Genomic DNA, 27,942 nt, shown 5'->3' with positions numbered 1-27,942 from the left:
CCTTCTTTCTCATTGCAACACGTGCTTCACATTGTCATATGCAACTCATGGCCAACTGGACAACTTCCTTCGCAAGCCTTCTTCAGTTTCCAGCACGTTTTAATAAGCAAATACATTAGCTTGCATTGCACGGCTCACAAAGCTTTCTCCATCTATAAAAGAGAAGCTTCACTCCTTGTAATGGTAACTTGATTGTAGAAATGAAATGTTGTCAAAATTCAGCCACTTCTCTCAAGTTCAAACACTTTGCATTGCTTTAGCTTTGGCTCCTCTAGCTTCTTTCCCCTTAGGAAAGTTGTCTGAGCTAGAATTCCTTATCACACCATACCAAATCACGCCCAAACATTTCCACAAACACATGGTGTGCATCAGCCACTTTCATCCGCAAATCCAATTCCGCTGCCACCTCTCGATCGGAAATTTGTTTCTTCTTGAAGATATAAGCTTCTTCCATCATTTTATCTTTTGAACATTTTGTAGTATTGCGGTCAACATTTTTTCTTTGAAGTTATTGATTATTTTCCATCTTTAGTGTAATAAGCAGATAGATTCTTGGGCATGTGGGTACTACATAATGTCATGGATAACGATCATCATCCAAGTAGGAATTAAAGATGATTGGATTGAGGTAATAATTTAGCTTTGAAATTTTATAAATCACAATCAACTTTCAACGTTAGAATGAAAGTAATAGTAAAATTTTCTTATTTTGCACTGGTTCAATAACTCATCTTCATTAACAGATGAAACAATAAAAAAGCTAAGGCAAGAATAGGTAAGATATCTTTTGGAAAAATGGAATTAGGCTAGAATAGTTTACTTTAATAAGTTCTTTTTGTTTTGATATTGATGGCTTTAATTTTTAGTTTTGATATAGTTTGAATTGTGAATAGATGAATTATATATATATATATATATATATATATATATATATCAATTGTAAAAACTGGTTTTCTAATTCTCAGGTATGGTCAAATTAAAAAACGAATCATTTATTAAAAAAATTATACAAAGGCGTCAGACTATGCACTACCCGACATTAATATGAGTAAATTGACGTTGGCCTATGAAATAGCCGAGATCAATTTACTTCCAGTGGCACTCCAAGAGAAATTATTCGCTAAGCGAAATTCTTTGGCTCAATGACATAGATGTCAGACCTCTCCAAAGGCCCACGTCAATTTCTGCACATATGTTAATCAACGCTAAGCGTGAGAGATTGACACTGGGCTCCATATGGGTTCAACGTCAAGTAACGTCGGCTTATACAATTCGACGTTAAGCTAACATCTCCTGATATGACGTCAGCCTCATATTGAAGATTAAAGGCGAAAAATCACCAACATCGAAGCCCTTTTTTGTACCAGTGAGTTGTACTAAAGAACTTCAATATGAATGGTTGTACTAAACATCATTTTACACTACCTTTGCCACCAAGGACATTTTGGTAATCTTTATTTTCTATCAATTAAAACAATTTTCTTATCTGTCACATCGATCAAATCCTACACTAATTTTAAGAAACTTTACTTCTAAATCCACTCTCACTTACCTCAAAATTTACTCAAATGAACAAAAAAGAAATTTACCTAAAATCGTCTAAAATCCCCTCAAACCCATCCACTCAGTCTCCCCCAAATAATCTCTCCAAAGTAAACACACCCTAAAAGATTCCACATGAATTGTGACTAGTATTGTATAGAATAATGTATGGGTCTATAAATACCAATATAATCTACTAGTTGAGGTAAGACAACATCTACCAAAACTAAGACAACTAAAAAATAAATTTCTTCCAACTACTATTTTCACATTCTACTATCTCCACATATTCTTTATCCCATCAATTATTTTTTTTTTTCACAACCTAAAAATACTAACATTGTACATAGTAAAATAATTATCCATCAAACAAAACCTACTGCTAAATAAAATAATATACTATAAATGATTTGAGGTTAAGAAAAGAGTATTTTATAACGCAAGAAAAAAAATAGTAATGTAATACAAAAGAAGACTATTTAATATATATATATATATATATATATATATATATATATATATATATATATATATATATATATATATAAAAGAATTAGTAAGGATAAGTAATTTTCACCTTTTCATGAAATAAGCTTTCGATAGTTGTATTGAGATCGACGTTGAAAGTGAAATCAGAATCTTCGGATGTTTGAATCCCAGAAAACATTGCTAGTTTTATGACTCCTCCAGAGAAAGTTATCATATTGGGACATTCAGTTACTATCATAGCTTGTAAACATTGGCATTGCAAGGTGGCATTTCCTGAATAAAAGCTTATTAGCCTCGGTAAGTATTCCAGCTTAATCCATCTGAGTCGTCCAAATATTATCTCATCACAACCATCTTCCTCTTCATTTCTTGCAATTTCTATGATTGATCCACAATATCCTATGCTTAGAGTCTCAAGTTTCACCAAACTTTTAAGTGTTGCAAACGTGAATAAATACTCCATCCTTTCGCAGTACATCACATATAAATATTTAAGATTGATGAATGACACTTCACAAGAAACTATTCTTTCTACTAGAGGGCACTTGTAGAGAACTAACTTTTCAAGTTTTTCAGTGTATGGTTGTACCCACGTGTGCTCTAAACCTATACACTCCAACTCCTTTAATTCGAACAAATTTAATTGTTTCAATCCAGCAAGTACTTTGTCGTGAACTTGAAGCTTTTGAGAGGGAAATATCTCCTTCAGACCAAAGCATTTCTGTACTTGAAGCCATCGTAAATTGGGTAGCTTGTGAAAGAAATCAAAAGGCAAACTATATTTCCCATTGTAATCATCCTCAAAGATTAGAATAAGATATTTTAATTTATAAAGAAGGTCTTCTGGCAAACGAGAATCACTCATTAGCTTAATGTTTTGCTTATTGAGTGTTAGTCCCTCTAGTTTGGGAGAAACCTGACAATTGAAGTCAAACAAATTGAAAAGGTAATGTGTTGATGTTAGTTAGATATATAAGAGAAAAATATATAGTTAAAATATGAAAGTGTGATGCAAATTATAGAATAATAAAGAAAATCATAAGATATAAGCATTAAAATGTAATAAAAGTTCTAAAATATTATAGAAAATGCTAAGATAGGAAGAAAAAAATCAGAAACATTCTATACAGGTACAAATCTATGACATTCCACATAAGTTATGACTAGCATCTTCTAGAATAATCTATGGGTCTATAAATGGTCATGTACTCTACCATTTGATTCAAGACAACATCTACCACAACTAAAGATCGCTACAACACTTCTTTCAACTACTACTTCCACATTCCACTATATCCACATTTTCTCTACATTCTACTATCTCTACATTTTTTCTACCCAATTAACTATTCCTTTCACAACCTCAAAATACTAACAGTGATACCAGAGCTACGTTAGTCATCTACTGGGCATAAATAAAGTTTTCAACTACTTCAAACAAAACTATAGCTCCATTTTATACTACTTCGAAAATATTTTCTCAACTCATGGCTACTACCAATCAAACATCATCAATTCCAGTACCTATTTATACATGAGAAAATTATGATTTTTGGAGTGTCAAAATGAATACATTCTTTCGCTCTCAAGATTTATGGGACATTATAGAAGACAGATTCACTATTCCAGAATACACCTCCACTGTTATTGTAGCTAAGAAGAAGGGGTTGAAGGAAAACAAGCAGAAGGATTCAAGGGCTTTATTTATTCTTCAACAAGCAGTTGATGACTCAAATTTTCCAAGGATAATTGATGCCACATGTGCAAAGCAAGCTTGGAAAATAATACAAGACGAGTTTCAAGGAAGTGATGAGGTACGCAATTTTAAACTTCACTAAGATGAGAGTTTGAGATAATAAGAATGAAAGAATCTGAGACCATTAAAGACTACTATTCTAGAATAAAAGAAATAGTTAGTCAGATGAGAGTCTATGCAGAAAATATTCTTGACAAAAACACATTGAGAAAATTTTTAATTTTTATTCCCCTAAAATATGATGCAATCACAATCATGATTGAACAAACAAAAAATTTGGCTACATTGTCAATAACACAACTAATAGGCTCTCTTGAAACTTATGAACAAAGATTGAGAAAGCATGAAAAAGACTCGGTCAAAAGTCTTTAAATTCAATCAAAACTAAAATTACGGTCTTAGAATAAAGAAAATTAAGGAAATAAAAGTATAGAAAATTTTCTAGAAATAAAGAAAATTCTAAAAGCTTCTCTATGACTTGTCAAGGAAAATATCCTTCATATGACATCTGTAAAACGATAAGTCACTTGGAAAAAGATTTTTGGAATCATCATGGAAAACCTCAATGTAAAAAATGCATGAAATTTGTGTTGGGTACAACAAAGTCCCATATCAGAAAAAATGAGAGATAAACATGAGTTTATATACACATAAGATACCTTCATTGATAAGAGGCCTTTTGGAGTGGTACCAAAAGCAAATCCGTGAGGGCTTGGCCCAAAGCGGACAATATCTTATCAATGTGGAGACTTATGTGTATGTGTGAGTGTTGAACCCCTCCCTACAATTTGGTCACTTCAAGAAGTATTCTAGTAATAAAAATAAGTATCAAGCAAACTTTGCATAAGAACATAACAAGAGAAACTCATATTCTACATCAATCAATAATCCCCTAGTAAATTAAGAAGTTGGTACTTGGATAATGGATGCAATAATCACATGGCGAAAGATCAAAGCATCTTCAAAGACATTGATAAATCTGTCAATGTTAAAGTTCGACTAGGAAATGGCACCACAGTGGAATCTCGAGGCAAAGGAACTATCATGGTGGAGACAAAGAAAGATATGAAATTCATCAAGGATGTTTTACTAGTTCCAAATCTTAAGGAAAATCTTTTAAGTATTGGTCAAACGATGCAAAATGGATATTCTCTTCATTTTGAGAATGATACATGCAAAATTTATGACAGTAAAATAATAGAAGCTTTCCTATAAGCTTCAAACCTAGAACTAATATTGCCATGAAGGTAGAAAAGTTGATGACTCCTGGTTTTGGCATAGTAGATTTGGCCACTTCAATACACATGCCTTAAAGCTTCTATATCAGAAAAACATGATGAGAGATCTTTCATGCTTGAAGGAGAATAATGAATCATGCGAAGGATGTCTCTTCGGCAAACAACACCGATTACCATTCTCGACACATAAAGCATGGAGAGCAAAAGACTTATTGGAGTTGATTCATACTGATGTTTTCCGATTGATGAGAACACCTTCACATAACAACAATAGGTATTTCATCCTCTTCATTGATGACTTCTCTAGAATGACATAGGTCTATTTATTAAAGGCAAAGTCAGAAGTCTTCGGAGTATTCAAGAAATTCAAGGCCCTTGTTGAGGAGCAAAGTGGAAAATAGATAAAAGTACTTAAAAGTGATTGTGGCAAGGAGTACATATCTCGCAAGTTTGATAAATTCTGCGAAGATGAAGGCATAGAGCTACAACTTACATTCACATATACTCCACAACAAAATGATGTGTCAAAGAGAAAGAATTGCACAGTTATGGAGGGGGCAAGATCAATGCTAAAAGAGAAAAGTATGCCTAACACTTTTTGGGCTAAAGCAATCTACATTGTAGTTTACATTCTAAACATATGTCCAACTAAGGCAGTCCTAGACAAGACTCCTATTAAAGCTTAGTGTGGAGGAAAGTCATCAGCTAAACACCTACGAGTATTTGGATTTATCTGCTTCATACGTATTCTTGATCAAAGGAGGCATAAGCTTGAAAACAAGACTATATAAGGAATATTCTTGGGATATAAGACACAGTCAAAAGGTTATTGAGTCTACAACCTACAGACAAAAAAGTTCATCATCAGTCGAGATGTTGAAGTTGATGAAAATGCTTCTTGGAATTGGGAAGAAGAAAAAGTTGTTAAAAGCAACAACTTAGTTCCAATGCAACAATTTCAAGAAGAAACTTAAGAAGAGGCAGAAGATTCAGGTATGTATTCTTCATCTCCATAACAACAACAACAAGTTTTTTCACCTGAATAATATAACTATGATTGAGCCTAACTGTTATGAAGAAGCATCAAAGCAAGAAGTATGGGCCAAGGCTATGGAAGAAGAAATTGAAACTATTAAGAAGAATAACACTTGGGAACTCATAAATTGCCCTCATGGAAAAGACATCATTGGAGTGAAATGGGTATATAAAAGAAAGATCAATCCTGATGAAACTATATAAAAGCACAAGGCAAGAATGGTTGCCAAAGGCTACTCATAACAACCAAAAATCAACTACAATGAGACATTTGCTCTAGTTGCTAGCTTAGATACAATTAGAGTTTTAATAGCCCTTCCAGCACAAAAAGGATGGAACATCTATCAATTGGATGTCAAATCAGCCTTTCTAAATGGAGTGCTCGAAGAAGAGATTTATGTTGAACAACTATAGGGCTTCATCAACAAAGGCAATGAAGGCAAAGTACTAAGACTTAAAAAAGCATTATGCGGCCTGAGGCAAGCTCCTTGAGCATGGTATAACAAGATTGAACAATACTTCATAAATCGAGGATTTAGGAGGAGTAAAAGTGAGTCAACACTGCATATTAAGGGACAAGGTTAGTACCATCCCATTGTCTCTTTATACGTCGATGATCTTATCTATACAGGAAAACAATATGGAGATGATAAAGAATTTAAAGAAGACATGATGAATACATTTGAAATGACCAACCTTGGCTTGATGAACTATTTCCTTGGTATAGAGGTGAAACAACAAAAAGAAGGTATATTTATCTCTCAAAAGAAACGTATTGAAGCTTTACTAAAGAAGTTCAAGATGAATGATTGTAAACTTGTTGCCACTCCATTGGTGGTAAATAAGAAGCTACAAAAAGATGATGGAGCACAAGAGGTAGATGCATCACTTTACAGGAGTTTGATTGGAAATCTCTTGTGTCTTACAACCACACGACCAGACGTTATGTATGCTACAAGTTTTCTATCAAGATTCATGCAAAAGCCAAGTTAGATTCATTATGGAGTAGGAAAAAGAATTTTAAGATATCTACATGGCACAAAGTAGTTTGGTATATGGTACAAAACCATGACAAGGTCAAGAATGATTGGCTACATAGATAGTGATTGGGCAGAATCAATGGACAACTATAAGAGTACGTTAGGATACGCTTTCTCACTAGAATCGGGTATTTTATCTTTAACATCAAAGAATCAAGTAATCATGGCCCAATCAATAACAGAAGCAAAGTGTAGCAACTGTTAATACCACGAGTCAAGCAATATGGCTACAAAGAATACTTGAAGAAATGAGTGAACCACAAGATGGACCAATTATTATCTATTGTGACAATAGATCGACAATAGCAATAGTACAAAATTCAATCTATCATCAAATAACAAAAGACATAGCCATTAAATATCACTTCATTTGAGATGAAAAGACAACTAAACAAATTTGACTCGAGTATTGTCCAACAAAAGATCAAATTGCAGATATTTTTATGAAGGTGTTACGAGGACCAAGATTTGAACTACTATGCGCAATGCTTGGAATTACCGAATTTGCATCAATGAGGAATATTAAAGTATAATGCAAATTCTAGAAGAATATAGAAAATCCTACGATAGAAGTGTTAAAATGTAATAGAAGTTCTTGAATATTGTAGAAAAACCTAAGATAGGAAGAAAAAGTTAGGAACTACATAGGTAAAAATCTAGGACATTAATAAGTTGTGGCTAGCATGTTCTAGAATAATTTATGAGTCTATAAATACACATGTACTCTATCATTTGATGCAAGACAATATCTACCACAACTAAAGACAACTACAACACTTCTTCCAACTACTACTTCCACATTCCACTACCTTCACATTTTCTATATATTTCACTATTTCTACATTTTCTCTACCCTATCAATTATTCCTTTCACAACCTCAAAATACTAACAAGAAAGCACAAAAAGGTTAAATTTAAATGTTTTGTTACCTCTTGAATCGAGAACAAAGGTTTTCGTAGCAAACTTGATCTGAAAAGCTTCAGCTTAGGACACCATGCCACATGTAACGAATCTAACTGGGGACATTCTAGATGATGCTTTCCAGGGTAAAAGCAACTCAACAGCCGCATGTTTTCAAGAATTAGATATGACAAACAAGGGAATTCAAACATTATTGTCGGTCTATGTTCCATGTCATCTTCCCTTCTCACTATTTCTACCATTTTCACACAGTTATTTATATAAAGTGTATTCAACTTCCCAAGATGTTTGGCAAGTGATAAAGGGAACAATGTTACTAGGCTTCCACAACCATCAACATGCACTCTTTTCAAATTGGAAAAGCTGACAACTCCTTCGATATTTTCCTTCCATACACATTTTAAATTTGACAAGTGTTTTAAAGTAAGCGTTTTCAAACGAAACACCATTCCATACGTCTGGATTTCACTCTCATCTATGTCAAATATTAGTTGTGCTGATTCGCATTTCTCCACATTCAGTTCTTCTAAGTTCTTCAAGTAAGGTAGTACATGAGAGGGAATCAAAGTATCTCTTTTACATGCTTCATCGAATTTCAATTTCTTCAAACAACCAAAGAAATTGTCCGGAAAGGCAAATTTGTCATGTCGAACTTTCCCCTCGGGATATTCAACAAGATTTATATCCTTCGAATATTCAAAAGAAACCTTAAAAAGAGAAGAAATTAAATGTCAGATGTACATGACAATCAATGATTGAATAACTATAAAAAAAAAAAAGTCTTTTTACTAATTATTTTGGTATATGTGACCCGCACGATTGGAAAAATGACAAAAATGGAAATTGTTTCAAATGATTCAAAGAGTATGATAAAGGTCATCGTTTACACAATCCATAAACCTTGACCTATGAAACTAGGAAATAAATTACTTAAATCTGTACAAAACGACATAATGTCCATGCTTCATATTATTTATGTTTCGCAAAATAATTGAATTATTAATTATGAACATTTTCAAAGAAATTAACATTAAATTATCTATGGAGATATGATGCAATGAAAATTTGTGATGATGAACATACTTTAATGCATACCTGGTTTGTGAAGTGTGTTTGTAGAGTGGCATTCAAATCACCTTCCCAATACCATTTGTCTTTATCTCCTGCTTCAACATGTACTTTTTGTAGCTTTGGAGCACTTTGGACTTCACATAATTTTGTCATCTGAGGGCATTCACTTACTACTAATTTTTCTAGTAGTGGGAATTTTAAGTCACACTTCTCAACATTAGAGAAACATGTGAGATTTTGTAGAGACACCAATTCTAATGATTTTAATTGTTTAAACTCAACCTCTTGTACGTTTTCCTCTTCATTTTCTGCAGCAATTTCCACAATTAATGGACATGAACTTACTTTCATCGTTGTGAGTTGAACCAAGGATTTAGCAGTTGAGAGTGTCATTAAATTCTTCATCATACAGTTCACCACTTCTATGGATGTTAAGTAACTAAAAGATACCGAGGATGATGCTAGATTTCTCAATTTTTTGCATCCACTGATGATTAAGCGTTCTACCCTTTGAAGAAGCACATCATGCTCAAAACCAATCTCCTCTAGAAACCACATGCTACGTAAATCTAACTCTTTAAGTTGCATAGCACAACCTATTTTTTCACCTGATCTAAGACTTTGAGGAGTCCAAATTCTTTTCATGAGACAAAGTTCCAATGTTAAAATTTTCAAATTGGGAAGTCTATGAAGAAACCAAAAGAGAATTTTATTATTCTTCAACCCATACAAAGTAACTTCTTCTAGTCTGTGCATTCTGTGAATATTAACAATGTATTTCTGCAACCACTCTGCTTCCTTCAAGCTCACCGACATGTATTCCAAGTTATATATTGCCTAAGTAAATAAATAAATGTAAAGACTTATTGTTAGTATATTAAAGCATACTAGTTGAATCATAATGTATTATTTTAATTTAAGAAATAAAAGACGTAATCTCACATCCTTGTTAAAGGTTGGGAATTCACACTTTTCATAAAAAACAGGACATATTCTATATTTCCAAGAAAAACCTTCAAAAAAGAACTTCTGATTTGTATCTGAACGAACTTTATGTACCTTTTTTGCAGCTAAAACAATTGGTTGCTCTTTTGAATTTGTGATTTCTGAAGTCAATCCTTCAAGCATGCTGCAGTCAACTATTTCCAATTTCTTTAATGGTGGCCACTCTAAAGTATGAATTCCTGAGTAGAAACTCCTCAAGCTATGCAAGTCTTTTAATGATAGAATGTTTAGATGAGGAAATTTAAAGGTAATAGCAGTTTCACTTGAATGCTTGTCCAAACCAATAATCTCTGTCATTGCCCAACAATTCCGTACCTCAAGGACTTCTAGTTTTTCTAGGTCATTGGCAATAGAAACTGGAAAGAGATATTTCAATTTTGGACTCTCATCAACTCTTATGCTTTGCAAATTATTACATTTGAGTATTTCACCGGTGTCACCCTTCCATACGTTCACCAAATTTGGCAGGTTTTCTAGAAATATATTACCCAAATTTGCTTCGATAATATCACTAGGGTGCGGAATATTTGCAAAATCAAATATGTTTTCAACCAATTCGCAATCTGTAACTGTCAAGCTTTGAAGGCTTTGCGATCTTTGCCCCATATAAGTAGGAAAAATTGTAACAAGTTTACGGCACTCTCTTATCATCAAAGAGTTCAAATTGCAAAAGGAATGTAAACCAATATCAGATTTCCAAATAGTACAGAGTTTCCCCATGCAGATAATCTCCATTTTCTTCAACTTAGGAAAAACATCAATATACTGTTACAATAAAAATACTTTATAGGTGAGCAATTGAAAGACCTAATTACTTAATATATCAAACAACAAAGGATAACATTAACCAAACTCAATATTAAATGAATCCACACACCTCTGCATCTTCTGGACGAAATATATCCTCCATCATTTCACATTCACTTACAGAAATGCTTTGAAGATTCACCAAACTTCCAGCCATAGAGAATGATAGTAAATACTTCATATTACCACAATCTGTCACATTCAATGTAAGCAAATTTTTAAAACAATGGTTACATTGGTCACTCCATATCTTATGGATGTTGATGGAGGATAACTCCAACCATTCTAATTTGGGAGTTGAGACCTGTAAGAACACATAAAATGTCACAACAATAAGACTTCATTTCAAAAGACTTCTTCCCCAATAGAAATGACAAAACTTAGACAAGTAGATTTTTCATATTTCTATTAAGGGAAGAACAACATAGAAATTAAACATTACACATGTAATTATGATAAGTTTCTCACACACCTTTTCATTGAAGAGTGGAAGACAAGAATTGGTGACCCTGTGCTCAACTTCAACAACAATATCTTTGTTCCTTTGTTGGAATACTTGGTCTTGCAACGAGTGTGCACTACTAGGAATCTTATCAACATTATATAAAGAAATAAATGTTGGTAGATACTTCAATGTTAAAAGTCGTAAATGGGGAAAATTAATCTTATCATCGCTAATAGTATGAGTCTGACTTTCTTTTGAAACTATCTCCTTCAAAGAATCACAATCACACACTTCAATTGTTTCAAGCATAGTGAGGAGTCTAACCATAGAAAACGGGAAAAGGTTTATCAATTTAATGCATGTTTGAATCTTGATAACCTTTAAATTGCGGAAAGAGGTCTCTACAAGCTGATTGTCACATATTATTTCCAAATTATCCAATTTGTAAAGCCATATGGACTCTAATTTGGGAAAAGCGANTAAAGAGTGAAACCGCTCCCTTGGATTGATAATATACTTAATGCCAAAATTGTTTACAATGGATAAATGTTTCAAATTTGGAAATCCTTCAACATTTAATTCATAGAAAATATCTTCAACATCATTGAGTTCTCCCAACAACAAACATTCGACACTTTTGAACAACATTTTAATCCACTTTTGAACAATACCCTTTTTTAGGTTTAATGCCAAAAATTTCACCTCCTCATACTTGTCAGGGACTTTGAGTTCTCCCACTTTAAGCAAGTTAAACAAGTTGAATTCACCAATGACAATCTTGTAACTATTCAACCTGTCAAAAAACAAATTCTTCGGAAAATGGGAAGAACTATGGATGTGTATGTCTAGATTTTGTAACTGATTCAAGTGCCTCAACTCAGAGAGACTAGCATTTTCACTTTTCATATTCTCTTCAGCCTCCCATATAATCAAGTTGTCTCTCATATAAAACTCCTCTAAAATGCCCATCCTAGGTATGATATTTGAAGCTATTTGTCTTAGTTTTAAGCAATTGCTTATGTCAAGAAATTGAAGCTTATCCAATTTCCCAAATTGAGGAGGCAAATTTTTAATATTAGATCCTGAAAGACTAAGAATTCGTAAGTTATTTAACTCACCAATGATGGATAGGTTCTTTCCAAGAGTGCATCTCTCCAAACAAAGCATTCTTAGTTTTTTTAGGCATTTAATTGATGAAGGTAAGCGAGATAGATTAACACCGGTCAATACCAACACTTTGAGTCGAATCATAAATTTAAAAAGGTAATCTGGTATTTTGAAAGATTCAGTGTCATTGTCAATATGTAAGACTTCAATTCGAGGACAATGTAATCTCTTAGGAAGCTCATCTTTGATGTCACAAGAGTGTAAAAAAATGGCAGTGTACCTTTCAAAGTCATTTTCGTGAGGCCACTCATCAAGTATTGCATTTTTCATATAAAGCACATGTTTTTCCTTGGATGATATTGAAAGAGCAACATCTCGCACAATGTCATGCATGTTGAAGCGGTCAATAGAATAGCCTTTCACCAACAAACTCGATTCTTCTAGCTCTTTTATCATCTCCTTTACTCTTCTCCTCGCATCTGTAAATGTGTGGACGCCTGGAAGCAAATTCAAACCAACACAGAATTTCACCAAGTCAATAATCAAAGCATCATTTCCCATTCTTGCACAGTGTAAGAAAATACACTTAAGCTCCTCATTTTTTAGATGATCATAGCTCAACTTTATTGAGAAGTCAGTAAATCCCCATTCTGATGTAAAGTTTTGTCTTTTAATTTGTTGACAGACATCTTCCCATGTGGATAAGCTTTTATTCTTTAGTGTCCTTCCTATGGAAACTAAGGCTATTGGAAACCCAGCACTCCATTTCGCAATTTCAGTAGCATTCCTATCAAACTCAGAATTTTTCACACCAGCAACTTTCTTAAGCAAAGTCTCTGATTCCTTTTCATCAAGGACTCCTACCGAAAAAATTGAGCTTTCTTGCACATCCATTTCATTACATAATACTTGTTTATTTCTAGATGTTAGAAGAATTTTGCCTCCTCTATAATCGTTGGACAACTTTTCATTTTTCATCTTATCCAAATCAATTTTTGACAACTCTTTTATTTCTGTCTTATTAAAACCAAAATCAGATATGTCATTGTTGGAACCAAAATCAGATTCAATGACTTCTTGTTGGCTTGCATCATCATTACACGGAATCCCAAGTTTATTAAAGTCCAATCCACCCCAAAGATCATCAAGGATAATAAGGGTGTTCTCCTTTTCATTCTTTAACCTCTTTCGAATGCGATCTACTCTTGCAATCTCACTTTCCTCTTCCAATTTCATTCCTAGCATACCAGCAATTTGCTCTTGAATTTTTTTGAAGTTAGGATTTCCAGTAATATTTGCTATGATGACTATCTTGAACAACTTCTTTTCTCGAGCTTTGTTAGCAATTTCTTTGACTAAAGTGGTCTTACCCACACCACCAGGTCCATAAACTCCAATCATACCAACTGTAGAGTCTTGCAGGGCTTTCATGATCATCTCCATAGTTTTAGTTCTTGATGCAAAGCTTTCATAACCATTGTTTGAAAAAGTAGCATCAATGGATGGAAATTCTTGGTACGAAACATTGTCAAAAGAAGTTTTCCAAAGCTCATCTTCTATGATTTCCTCCACCATCTTTGTAGCTTTTCTACCCAGTTGATGCCTCAGTCGGAAATTATTTGGCAAGAAACCAATTGAGCAAATTGTCTTTGCATGACAATCATCATTGATATAACTTTTATATTCTTTTATCTTATCATCCATGAGTGTTAAGCAACGTTGAACGTCATTTTCAATTTCTTCTGCACTCCTTAGTGCACTATCAACTTGATGTTGTAGTCTCTCCTTATTATGTTCCAACTTCTCAATGTAAGATTCCAACTCTTTATATTTGTCTTTGTAATTAAAGAAGTAACCCACTTGTCGTTTGACCACACTTACTGTAATATTAAGTGCACTTTGAGTAGCTGTAGAGACAATTGGATCCATGGTCCCTTGATAATGGACGTTTTCGTCTTAATTGTTTGCTTATTACTACGATTAGTCCTTTTTTCCCTAAATAATACAAATGCAAAATTTCAGATTTTAATAAGAAAAAGATATAGATAAAAGGTTCAAACAAAGAGAACATAGATGTTTATAAATATTAAAATAATTTATAAATAAACACAACATTAAAAGGGCATCATAAGTCGTGAATGAAAAATGAATAAGTTATATTTAAAGTCACATTTATAGGTGGCGTCGCGTCTATTATTTCCAATGTCACTTGTATACTCCATGGAGTGGTATCTAGAAATAATGTCAAAAATATTGTGTTTTGTACTATTTGTAAATAAAATTCATGATGAATAATTTAGAGTTAAGGATAATTCACGGATATTTTAATATCTATTTATAAATTATTCCAATGCGGATATCATATTATCCATATCTAAATATATTATCTACAAAAAATTATAATTAAAATTTATTTATATTTTATTAGGTTAAATTTAATTAAAATTAAAATTTAGTTTATATTTTATTAAGCAAAATTTGATTAAAATTAAATTTTTTTATATTTTATTTAATTTATATTATATTTTTATTTTTATTTTATTTTAAAAATTTATAACACATTTTTTTAAAGGATATCCGGTTGATAAGGAGACAAGAAACTAATTGAATTTTTCTTTGCAGATAGGATGCATGTTCAGTCCAACTTATTGTCATTCCTGATAGTCTCTGTTATTGGCAATTAAGATTTTTTAGCTGTGTTTTGATTTCTTTTGTGGCTTTTATTTAAAAAATAAAAACTAGTATGTACGGGTTCTTGACGTCAACTTATAACATAGACATAATTTATTTTAAGCTTAATTAGGGGTTCATAGTCTTTATATTTAAATTTTTGTTATAAAATTACAAAGTAAGTAAACTTTGAGCGTAAATATTAGTATATTAAGAGATACATTCTGATCTTTTATTCTATTTCTAATTTTTGGTCTATTTTTATCTTAGTTAATTAGGTTTCTTTAATAAGTTATATAAGTAATAAAACTTTTAACACAATACTTTTAACTAAAAAGATATAAATAAATACAAGATTCAATACAAATTTGATATAAAAATATATAATTTTTATTTAAATTTTAAAACTCAATTAGTTCTTTATCATTTGTTTATCCATATATCCATTACTTTCAAATTTGGTTTTTTTGTTAGGTCGGATTCTAAGTGGGTATGGAAAGTCCAATTTAGTTAAACTCGTTTTCTCTTGCTTAATCTAAGAAGAGAGGGGTCTTTTAAGTCAAGATAGTATGAAAAAGTTGTATTTTTGTAAGAAAAAGAGATGCATAATATTTGTAGGAAAATTCACTTGATCGTCTTAGTAAAATTGTGATTATTGCTTCATTCATCATTAGATCACATTGAAATTTTTGTAGCACATTTGTGACATATAGTTCATTAGTTTGACTGTTGAGATCGTCAATTGGAAGTTTGTGGTTAGGAAGATTAGTCTCTCACGATTGTTTCTTTCTACGTTTCTCTTTCTTTGTCATTCATATTTCAGAACATTATTGCTTTGGAATATTTGGTCGATTGTAATCACTTGTTTGTGTTCTTTTACTATGTTATATCCATATTTGATCTCACTGAAACATTATTAATTGGTTTATGTCCATGGGTTTTTACTTCTCACCTTGAAAAACTTTCTTACATTACAAATATTTGTGTTCTTTTATGATTATTGTTGCTACTTTTATTATTGTTCCTCATAAATTCTTACCAGTTTAGAAAAATCATTTTTGTGACATACTTTAGTATTTTTATTTGGTGTGTTGTTTCTCTCATCATAGTGGTTAGTGAGTCTATTTTGAACCTATATTTACTCGTTTGAAATGATGTTGACAAAAACAAATATAGTTACTTTAAATGGAACAAATTATTAATTACAAGAAGACATGATGGGAGACCTCTTTGTGAAAAAATTGAATCTTCACGTCTTTGCTATAAAAGCCATATTTTATGTTGGTAAAGAATGTGTAATAATTGTTACTTTTGTTAATGTTGGAATAAACTTAAATTTTAGAGTTTTATTAATAATTTTGTTTAAATCTTATTTTATTAGTTTTGGGTCTAGTAATATTTAGTTTGATTTAATAGAGATAAAATAGGGATAGGTAGTTATGATTTTCAGTTTATCTATGTAGAATATTATTTTATGATAGATTAAGCAGATTTTATTTTTAAGACAGTTGATATTTTATTTTCAAATTTTATTTTTATTTCCGTAATATTGTAAATATCACGGCTATTTAAAGCCCATCAATTATCAATGAATAGTAGACTCAATTTTAGCAAAATATTTGATTGTGTATGGTGAGATTTTCCCATCAGTGGTATCAGAGCTATATGATCTAAGTAGTCAAATATTGTAAGAGAAAAAGAGCTTTATGCTCTAAGTACTGAGAGAGATATGAGAGAATCCAACACCGTGAGAGAAAAAGTGAGTGTTAGATTTTATTTTTTGTGAGAGAGATGGCAAAGGTAGTCAATGGGATGAGTATGTCGCAATTGTCAAAAAATACAATTACGACAATTGGTCTTTGCAGATGAAGGTTCTTCTTAGATTCTAAGATGTATGGAACATAGTGAAGGACGGGTACAATGAACCAGCGGATGATGAGCATCAGACAGTGAACCTAATTGTTGCATTGAAAAAGACACGAGTGAAAGACAGATCAGCTTTGTACTTTCTCTATAATGCAGTAGATGAATATGGATTCGAAAAAATAGCTCATGCAAAGTCAGGAAAAGAAGCATGGGAAATTTTGAAGGTGGCACCCAAAGGAGATACCCGAGTGAAGTAGGTTCGAGTACAAGCTCTCAAAAGAGAGTTTAAACATATGGAGATGGATGAAAATGAGGGAGTTGTCGAGTTTATAACTTGAGTGCAAAAGATGGCCAACCAACTCAGAATGAACGCAGAAGAGGTTCCTCCTAACCGGGTTGCGGGTTGCGGGAAAGATTTTGAGAAATTTGACGGATGATTTTGAAAGTATTGTGGTCACTATTGAAGAGACAAAAGATTTTTCAACTCTCACTGTAGAGGAGTTAGCTGGGTCATTAAAAGCCCACAAATTGAGGAAGAAAAATAGGGAACCCAACTATCAAGCACTACAGGTACAGTTTGACTCGAATAAATCTTGGATTACTAAGGAAGTCGATGACGAGGTGGACGTGGCCGAGGAAATTTTAAGAATGATAGTGAGGAGCAAACCAATCAGCAAAATTAGTGTGACCGAGGACAAGGAAAAGGCCGATGAGATTGGTCAAGAGTGGAGTGTTTTAAGTGTGGCAAGTATGGTCACTATGCAAATGAGTGTAGGTCAAGCAAGTGTTACAATTGTGGCAAGGTTGGTCATATTGCAAAGTATTGCAAGACCGAGACAAAGGGGGAGACAAATCTCGTTACTGTAGATGGTGAAGAAAAGTGTGGAATCCTGTTGATGGCAAAGAGCTTGGATACAGTGGACATGGAGAGCCCGATCCCAACAATGGATGAAGTGAACTCGGTAAAGGATGCAACAATTGTGGAGAAGGAAAACCTGGAGAAAGAACTCAAAGGAAAAGATTAAGAGATTCAACGAATAGGGAGGCTTCTAGATGAAGCTAATGAAATTATGAATAAATATAGAAGGTTGAGCTTGAGGTGTTGAAGAAGGCGACTCATGAAAAAGAAGAGAAAACATCTAGTGTTCTTGAAGCAGACGAAGAGGAAGATGAAGATGTTGAGAAGAACCCTATGAAGATGTCGGTCGAGATGGTTGAGAAATCGCCTGAGGCAAGAGGTGAGTTGGTTAAGGTTATTGAGAAGTCGGGCATAACAAAGTCTATCAAAGCATTAAAGAGGTCAACCAAGATAAAAGATAGGAAGGCCATAAGGAAAAATAAGAAGTAAAATTTGATTGAAAGAAGCAAACCGGGAGTGAGATGATGCACACGGAAAGAAATGAAGGAAGAATTTAAGTTTATGGGGAGTTTGTTGTGATAAACTTAAATTTTATGGTTTTATTAATAATTTTGTTTAAATTTTATTTTCTTAATTTTTGGTATAGTAATATTTAGTTTTATTTGAAAGAGATAAAATAAGGATAGATAGTTATGATTTTCTGTTTATATAGATAGAATATTATTTTATGATAGATTAAGTATATTTTATTTGTAAGACCATTAATATTTTATTTTTATTTCGTAATATTGTAAGTATCATGACTATTTAGCACCTCGCACAAGTGTAAAATGTAAAAAATCTGTTAAAATAAATGGAAGAATCAGTCTCGTTGAAGCAACTAGAGGCTTACAGATTGTGTTGCACTGAAGTGATCTAAGAAAATCAGTTTTTGAAGAATAGGTTCCTTTGTAACACAGAATTGAAGATGTGAATCAGATTTTAGGAGAAGAAAGAGTGTGTTGGTTTATTGCTTTTGGGTCCTTATTCTCATTTGTTTGTTGTTCTGATATAAGTCTTCTATTTATTAATTTTCTGAATTGAATTAATTTAAAAAAATTGAAACAAATAGTATGTTGTATTTTTCTTAATGTTATAAGCATAATCTAGCTAGTGTGTAATTTGTAATTTTTTAATTAAAAAATTGGAGGAACTTTAATTCAGCCAGTCCCCTAAGGAGATAATCTTCACCTCTGGTGCGACCGAGTCCAACAACATCTCTGTCAAGGGCGTCCTGCATTTCTCAAGAAGCGGCACATGATAACCACGCGGACGGAGCACAAGTGCGTCCAGCAGGAAGATTTCAAGGTCACCTATCGATCTTCCGGTTGAATTTGACGGCTGCGATTAGGCCCGAGACGGGGCTTGTTTGGGTGATGGTGGTGAACAATGAAATTGGAGTAGTTCAGCCGGTGGAGGAAATTGGGAGAATTTGCAAGGAGTTTAATGTGTCGTTTCACACTGATGCGGCTCAGGCGTTGGGGAAGATTCCCATTGATGTTGTTGAGTGGGCATAAGGTTTATGGTCCTAAGGGAGTTGGGGCTTTGTATCTACGGCTCAGGCCACTTCACAAACAATTTCGTTACTTGCATCATGTGCACGATTTAACTCATTACTCATCAAGTCCATGTGGATTAAACAATTTCAAATTCAAAATCATTCCATGCAAGCTTTTCCAGTTTTAAAGATGATAAGAACAAGTAAAAAATCAGTGGTTGGATTTAGGAATCCATTTTTACAAAGAAACCTGAGTCTTCTGGGCTCAAGAAGTGCAAAAATGTTGGTGAATTTCAACTTTCTAGACAAGTAACTTATTGGAAGTTTAGATTAAATCATGCAACACTAAGAATTGGGAAGAATTTTTAAATGCAGTTCAACACATACCACAACAATTGATTGAGCAATTAACCATTCCGATTCAAATTAACCAATCAGCAACCCATTTCATATTTTTATGCTAACATTGACATTGAATTGCACATTAAAGTAGCAAAAAGAGTGATGTGTTTATCCTTTATACTTACCACTGATACAGATGATTTCATCCACACCCTTTCCTTTCAGCTCTTCTGCTCTCTCAATGAAGCAAGGCACGCGCTTCAAGCTGTTAAAAGTCACATATTAAAACCAAAGTCTTTAAATACCACCACCTCCACTTTATGATAAAAAAACCTTGCAATAATCGAAACAGCAAAGCACCCTCCAAAATTGGGGATCTAGTAACACATTCTCCAACACCCAATTCATCGTATAACTCCTACGATTTATATTTTACATCAAAAACAAAATCCTAGAATTACAGTACGGAGAGATGGAAGATATTTTTGGAATAAAAAAAATTAATGAGAAAGTATAGGAACTTGAGGTGGAAAATAGAGCAACACCCATTATCGGGAAAGAAAATTTCAAAAAATTCTAATACTTTATAAAAATAAAAATAAAAACACTGAATAAGTGTTGATAAATTGTGAGCGTGTTTGGCCAATATATCTCTTAGCGCAAATAAAATAATAATTGAAGTAATGGTGGCTTATACCGAAGGGTTGGTGGCTGTCTAAAGTTAAGATGTCGTGTGAATTGGTGAATTCTTTTTTTCTACTTGCTTTTTTTTTATTAATTGTTGTCTGTTTAAATTTTCTTTTTATCCTAATGTATTTTTCTGCATATGAAATTTAAATAATTTATTTATGATTTCAAACGACATATTTATATTTTAGAGTATCAAAGGATGCATCACAACCAAATACAAAGAGCACAGAAATATAACAATTTTAAACAAAATTTATTTTTGTTCCTACTCTTCCACATATTTATTTTTAAACAAGAATGATGCTCACAAAAATAATATTAATATTAGCTATAATAATAACCAAGCAAAACATAATGAACATAAATAATTAAAAATAAAAAAGTAGAAATATGGAAGAAAAAGCTGTACTGCAAGTGAGTCACTGAAGCTGTAGACACATGACTTTATATATATATATATATATATAGAGAGAGAGAGAGGTTTATATGATAATGTTTTACCTTGTATGAATTTGACAGTTCTGACTTAATGCATCTCAGTCTTTTACATGGTTCTTTGGAGAAGAAGATGTTGTGGAGTTTGATGAAATAATTCTGAAAGGCTTGTAATTAAGAAAAGTTGAACAAGTTAAATAACGAAAAAGAAAGGAAAGGTAACTCAAAGGTGTGTTGAGAATAGAAGAAAACTTACAGATTGTGTTGCACTGAGCTGATCTAAGAAAATGAGTTCTTGGAGAAGATGAGACAGAGATGGTGTTGGTAGCTTTAGGATTAGACTTCTTTCTATAACTCATACATTCAACAATGTGAACCAGATTTTATCACTTGATGAGAGTGTGAGTATTGTTACTGAGAAATGAGAATGAATTTAGGGCTAGCTTTACAGTGGGTCTCTGATTTGTGGTGATATGAAAAACTCACATTGATAAAGAATAAGGAACCGTGGAAAAGAGTGCTGAAATGATTACATTAATTACTTTATAATTATAAACAAAATGTAAATTCAACAAAAAAAAAAAAAAAACAACTCAAACACATATAGCTTTATATGGGTATCGATTTTTGACGGGGAATCACCGAGGACAAAATCTCCATAAGTATATGTGGATATAATTAATAAAGAAAAGGAATTCAAAAGTAATCCATGATAAACAGGCTAAGTATTCTTTAAACTAAAGAATTCCTTTTGTGGAATTCAAAAGAGAAAGAAAAGTAATCCATGATAAAAGGTAGCTCTTATTTAAACAAAAGAAATGATAAAAAAGACCTTTTTTTCCGACAAAAGTTAATGGTTCCAACGTGGTGGGCAATACCTGCATTATAAGTTAATAGTTCCGTTTATGATCGAAGACCAAGTTCTCTTTTTGTGCTGCTAAGACAAAAGTTTACTTGGAATCAACCTTTTCATTTTTTAAATAAGCCCATTTCTTTGACTTTATATTGTTCACATCAATATTACCCACATTATCCTCTAAACTTAGTGATAAGTAAAGTTTTGCCATTACACTTTCACATAATGAAATCGGAAATATTACATTTAAATATAAAATAATGAAGGAAATAATTTTTTCAGATAACTAAAAGAGAGATGTCTTAATTATTTATGTCAAACCAAATTTTCTTTTTATTTTTATCTTGTACATTTTCAAGATAATATAGTCCTTGTCTTTATGCTAGTGTCAATCTTTTCCATGGAATGAATGGTTTGAAAAAAATAATGGATTGGATAAAACGAGACAACACAAGAATATGTGATTTGGTTAACTTGCTAACAAATAAAAAATTACAATTCAATGTAGAAACAAATAAAACACCCAGAATCGATAAGAAAAGTGAAAGGGATATAGTACATACACCTTTAATAGGAGATGAGACCTCACTAACATTAATAATAACAATTTTAGAACAATTATGGAAAAAATTAGTAAATTTGTGAGGATCACAAGTCATATGATCAGTAACACCTCAACCAATTATCAAATCAATATCTCTAGTAACATAAAGATTAAGAGCAGAGTTAGATATACCTAACTCGGTCACAAATCCAACAGTAGTAGAAATATAGCTCTTGGAAACAACTTTTATCTTGGTATTGAGAGTATTTTTTTCCTTTTGGATGCTAATCTGGATAGCCATAAGGTTTAAAACATGTCTCCATAACATGATTATCATAGCCATAAGGTTTAAAACATGTCTCCATAACATGATTATCCCTATTGCAGTGGATACACAATATTTAATTGCCTAATATTTGCTAATAAAATATTTGATATATCTTAACACATTAAAAATTGTAAATGTGAAGTAAATGATAAACATTTATGGTAATATATTTTTTTGATACCTTTCCATTGAAGAGCGAAAAGGAAACGATAGTTATTATTGGATTTAATTTATTTTTAGTTCATATAGGTTCCTTTATGTTCATATACTTATATTCTGTTTTTATATTTATATTTTGTTTTTATATTGTTTTAAATAGTATATATAAATTGTACTCTCTCTTTATCCTTGAATAAGATATACAACTTTCATCCTTTCTTTTCTCATAACATGGTATCAAAAGCCTATAACAAATTCATCAAACATGATTGTTGGAGAAATGTCATGGATCAAGAAATTGCAGCTTTAGAAAATACCAAAACTTGTGTGGACTCCTTATCCGCTTTAGAAATTGTAGCTTTAGAAAATTGCAGCTTTTCTATCAACACATTTACTCTATGTCTTGCTACTCTAATTGTGTGGACTCCTTGAAGTAAACGCGAACCAATACAAAACTTTACCAAATGCATAATTAAAGCATCATTTCCCATTCTAGTACACTGTAAAAAGAAGACAACTAAGCTCATCACTTTTAAGATTATCATAGCTCAACTTTACAGAGAAATCGATAGATTCCTGCTCTTCTGTAAAACTTTGTCTTTGGATTTATCGACAGACATCCTCCCATACAAAGGTGCTCTTATTCTTTAGTGCCCTTTCAATGGAAACTAATGTTATAGGCAACCCAACACACATTAACTTTCCTACCAAAGTTAGAGTTTGTGGAATGCATACCCGCCACTTTCTTAAACAAGGTTTTTGCCTCTTTTTCATTAATGACTCCTACCAAGAATGTTGATTGATCGCTAGTGCAGAATTGGCCTTTAACATTACCCCTTAGACTTTGGACCACAAAATATCTAACGTAAATTATTGACTTGTGGCATTTTTGTAAATAAGTGGTCATATAGATGTCGGTTAGGAGGGTCCCCAACGTCTATAATTTTATAGACGTCGCCCCCCCCCTAACCGTCGTTTATGGAACTGACAGGTAGGTGAAAAGTCATTTTTTTTCCGTCATATAGACGTTTGTTCTCGCCACTCCGACGTCTATAATCGTCTATAGATGTCGGGTCCCCTTGTAACCGACGTCGATACTTTAAATGGCCAGGGTAGGTGAAAAAGTTGTTTTGGACGTCGACTCCCCTTACATCCGACGTCTAAATGGCCTGACAGGTAGGTGAAAAGTTGTCTTGGACGTTAGCTCCCCCTAGATCCGACGTCTATATACACAGCGAATATTAATTTTTAATTCGAATGAACGTCATATTAGTGAGGTCAATGACGTCTAGTCGAGAATAGACGTCGGGCACTGGGGATCCGACGTCTAGATTCCTGTTAAATCAGAATTCGCGATCCCGCGGTTATGCATACTACGTTGTCTTCATCCTTGTCTTTTCTCTTCGCGGCATTGCATTTCCAGGTGCGTTTTATCTCTTTTGAACCGATTAAACTTACTTTTACCCGGATTAAATTAGTCTTTCATGGATTATCTTCTATTTGAACCGATTAAAATGAGTTTTTCTTGTGTTTTAGTGCAATTCTGCTCGTGTCTTTGGGTAATGTAGTAGCACCTTCTCCCTTTGCTAGCTTCCTCGTAAGAAAAGTTGTGTCTTTTGGATCTCTTATGGCATTTCAACCCAAAACCGAACCTGGGTCCTTGCCTAGTTCTCATGTCACCATATTTTTTGCGGTTGGAATGGGACTAGGCAAGGACCCAGGTTCGGTTTTGGGTTGAAATGTCATAAGAAATCCAAAAAACGCAAGTTTTTCTTATGAGGAAACTAGCAAAGGGAGAAGGTGCTACTAGGCTATCCAAAGACACGAGCAAAACTGCACTAAAACACAACGAAAGCTCAGTAGACGACAATTAATGTCATGTCCGACGTCTATAGTGCCCTTAGACATTGGATTCTATAAGTCTGATGTCTTATTAACATCACCTATGTCGAATTAAGATCTGACTTTAAAAGTTCAAAATAACAAACGTCTAAAATCCTTTTTGCACTAGTAGATCCTGTATATCCATTTGCTTACTTCTTTACTTCTATGTTAGACCAATTTTGCATCTTTTGTGAACGATTAGTACCTTTTCTTTTTTTTACCTTATTGGAATCCGCAAACAATTTTTCTTTTTTCTTATTATTAAAACCAATAGACATATCTTCTTTTTCCCTCTTATTGTAACCGAAATAAGAAATATCCTTGACATTCCATTGGTTGTCATCATCATCGTCACTACTTGGAATCCCCAATATATTCAAGTCCAATCCTTCCCAGAAATCGTCTAGGATTATAAGAGTCTTTTCCTTTTCTTTCTTTAACCTCTTTCGAATGAGATCAGCTCTTAGAGTTTCACATTCCTCTGCAATTTGTCCTTGGACATTTTTTATATCAGGATTTCTAGTTATCTTTGCCATAACCACCATATTGAATACTTTCTTTTCCTAAACTTTCTTGGCAATTGCTTTTACTAAAGAATGTTAAAACAATGTGTGTAGCACATGTAATTATATTCTTTAATTTATTGTGATTATTTTCATTGAACATTTTAAGCCAAATATAAATAACAAAAAGTAAAAATAAAATATAACTAACTCAAAATAAAAACAAATTACTTAATTTATTTCAATTTTATATAATAAAATAAAATAATATAATATTGTATCTAAATAAATTAAAAATCAAAACTACTTACTTTTATTTTTGTCTAAAAAAATCAAACTAAATAGTCAAATTAATAAAATAAAATTTAAACAAAATTATTAATAAATTTCTAAAATTTAAATTTATTCAGACGTCTTAGCCACACCACCAACCCTGTAAACTCCAACCATATTAGTTTTAGAGTCTTCCAGAGCTTTTATAATCATCTCCAAAATTTTGTTTCTCGAGCCAAAGCTTTCCTTAACCAGTGGTTGTGAAAGCAGAATCAACAGTTGGAATAGTTGATAGGAAACTGTATCAAACTTATTTTTTCAATGTTCATATGCTTTTATTACTTCTACCATCTTTGTAGCATTCCTTCGTAACCTATACATTAAGTCCAAGTTATTTGGAAAGAAACTAAATGAACTTATCTTTGAGTACCGTTCATCTTCAATAAAAACATATTTCTTTATCTTGTCATCCATCTGTTTTAACCAATTATGAATATTATCTTCAATTTCTTCTGCATTCATCTCTGCTTTCTTAACTTCATTATGTACCCTCTTCTTAGCATCATCCAGCATCACAATGTAATCTTTCAACTCTTGAAGTTTTTCATTGTAATTAAAAGGGTAGCCCACGTGTCGTTTTACCACACCACCTCCTATTTGAAGTGCAGTTTCCGTAGTTGTGGAAATAATTGTCTCCATTGCTCCTTTTACAACTGACGCTATCTTTTTTATTCTCTTGTTATGGTTACAACTTTTTCCTGGATATGTTTCAAATGCAAAATTTCAAAAAGACTCCGACACAAAAGTATTTAAGGTTGTTATATGTTTGTGTGTGAAAACTACTGCCGAACTTTGGAAATTCGCAAAGGTTGAGATAGCACTAAAAAGTTAGCTCTTCAATACAAAAGCTTGCTTTAGACTCTCTCTCCTCTCAACGAACGTGGGATTAGACTTTTTAATGGGTGATCCAATAGCGGCCCGATAGCGGGTGGATCAATATGCCCAACGACAACAGAAATCGCTAAGATGGGTTACAGTCATGGCTCTGATACCATGTTAGAAGTGGACTTTAAGCCTAACTCAATCCCACAAAACCGGCTTGTAGGGCGAGATTTGCACCCACTTATATACACTTAAATGATCTCATCTCTAGTCGATGTGAGACTTCCAACAAAAGATAACGGAAAAAGTGTTTTCTATTTCTCTGGCACCCCGATATGCAGTAGTGGGGTTCTGCTATGTAGATTGAGTCTGTTGCAGTGTGATATCTTTGTAGTAAGAAAAAAAGTCTTTTTTTCTTTTATATATTTTACCCTTATACATCATTGCATCGCACTCCCTCCTAGTGTCTCACATGATCACACATCATTGACACTTTAAGCAAAATGAAATTAAAATATCTGGCATTTTATAAAAAGAAAATTAAATGGAACAATATTGAAATTGTTAGTACTTTTAAGTGCATTTTTTAAGTTTTACTTTGGATAAAAATAAATAGTAGAAAATGTAAAAAGAAACACTACTAAAAATTATTTTAAGATTTTTGGATTGAAATTTGTACAAAGCTTAAATCCAAGATATGGAGACAAAGTTCGAGGAATTTTACTTTAGTGCTTACATTTTACAAATTTTGTATACATCAACATAATTTGAATATGTTTTATTCTTAAATTCGGTTCATATGTTTCAAAGTTTTAATTATTATAGGATTTATAAAACTAGTTTTCTACTCACATGTCTTTTTTCAAACCTTAATCTCTTCATCTTTTATGTATTCTCTTCTCAAAACATCCAAATTGAAAAGTTAAAAAGATTATTTTAGAATTAAAGGATTCATGTACTCTTACATCTTAATTTCCTCTTGTTGTGATAGCTAAATTTTCAAAAGCAGCATCAGTGAAGGAAGGTTATCTCAAGCTTTTTTTTTTTTTTTTAAAAAAAGTGAACTTTAAATCTAAGCTAACCCATTAAAATCAATTTGTAATGTGATCTATGATATTATATTAAGAAGTAAACTTTGAACTTAACTCAATTTTACAAAATTGATTTGTAATGTGAAATTTACACTCACTTATATATTGTAAATTGATTTTATCTCTAATTAATGTAAGACTTTTAACATTATTCATCCTTTAAGCTCTCTCTCTTTAAAACATACCCATTATATAAGATATGTGAAAATTTGGATATGAAGAATCATGAGTTAATTCATATAAGACCTAATGTCACTTTCGATCCAAAACATCAAAGACTTAATATATGAATTTCTTTTATATATTATTCATTTTGCTAATCTTTATTTAATGTAGGACTATCAACTTCACACTTCAATTCCTCGTAATTATAAAATATTGAAAAGTAGACCAAAGGAATATTGTATTAAAGAAATAGAAATTTGAAGTTTCATAATATTTCAATGCTGAAACAAATACATAATTACATTAAAGAATAACCAATAACAAAGATGTTTAGTTAACAAAAACATGCATTAAGAAACAACAACAAAAATACAATATTATTATAGAACAGCTTGTTTAAA

The 27,942-nt window shown here is 32.4% G+C and overlaps 2 protein-coding genes across 2 annotated transcripts in view; one reads left to right on the top strand and one right to left on the bottom strand.

Moving 5' to 3' along the window:
- LOC106752987 overlaps nucleotides 1–21,305 on the bottom strand; it is a gene marked incomplete at its 3' end in the record, with an annotated part of 35,604 nt that extends 14,299 nt beyond the window's left edge. Inside the window, exons 1-9 of the mRNA XM_014634767.2 lie at nucleotides 21,113–21,305; nucleotides 20,923–21,023; nucleotides 19,917–19,996; nucleotides 11,378–14,452; nucleotides 10,976–11,209; nucleotides 10,153–10,863; nucleotides 9,118–9,930; nucleotides 8,031–8,729; nucleotides 2,120–2,947 (exon numbers count right to left, since the gene is read on the bottom strand). Coding sequence (XP_014490253.1) covers nucleotides 2,120–2,947; nucleotides 8,031–8,729; nucleotides 9,118–9,930; nucleotides 10,153–10,863; nucleotides 10,976–11,209; nucleotides 11,378–14,386 — 6,294 coding nt within the window. The remainder of the gene's footprint in view (nucleotides 1–2,119; nucleotides 2,948–8,030; nucleotides 8,730–9,117; nucleotides 9,931–10,152; nucleotides 10,864–10,975; nucleotides 11,210–11,377; nucleotides 14,453–19,916; nucleotides 19,997–20,922; nucleotides 21,024–21,112) is intronic.
- LOC106752986 lies at nucleotides 16,919–19,408 on the top strand. The gene is made up of 5 exons (XM_014634766.1): nucleotides 16,919–16,943; nucleotides 17,033–17,246; nucleotides 17,769–17,955; nucleotides 18,081–18,231; nucleotides 19,143–19,408. The coding sequence occupies exons 1-5, from the start codon at nucleotides 16,919–16,921 to the stop codon at nucleotides 19,406–19,408; spliced, it is 843 nt and encodes a 280-aa protein (XP_014490252.1).
- Nucleotides 21,306–27,942: the final 6,637 nt, after the last annotated feature.

The sequence above is a fragment of the Vigna radiata genome, unplaced genomic scaffold (assembly GCF_000741045.1).
Source record: "Vigna radiata var. radiata cultivar VC1973A unplaced genomic scaffold, Vradiata_ver6 scaffold_122, whole genome shotgun sequence".
Classification (NCBI taxonomy): domain Eukaryota; kingdom Viridiplantae; phylum Streptophyta; class Magnoliopsida; order Fabales; family Fabaceae; genus Vigna; species Vigna radiata.
Note: the sequence above shows the minus strand (reverse complement) of the source record. Positions and strands in the feature narration are given on the sequence as shown.

Coding starts and splice junctions, on each gene's coding strand:
- LOC106752986 (XM_014634766.1), top strand. CDS start 16,919: ATGGCAAAGGTAGTCAATGGGATGA. Junction 16,944..17,032: donor AAAGGTAGTCAATGGGATGA/GTATGTCGCAAT, acceptor TATGGAACATAG/TGAAGGACGGGTACAATGAA. Junction 17,956..18,080: donor CAATGGATGAAGTGAACTCG/GTAAAGGATGCA, acceptor TAAATATAGAAG/GTTGAGCTTGAGGTGTTGAA.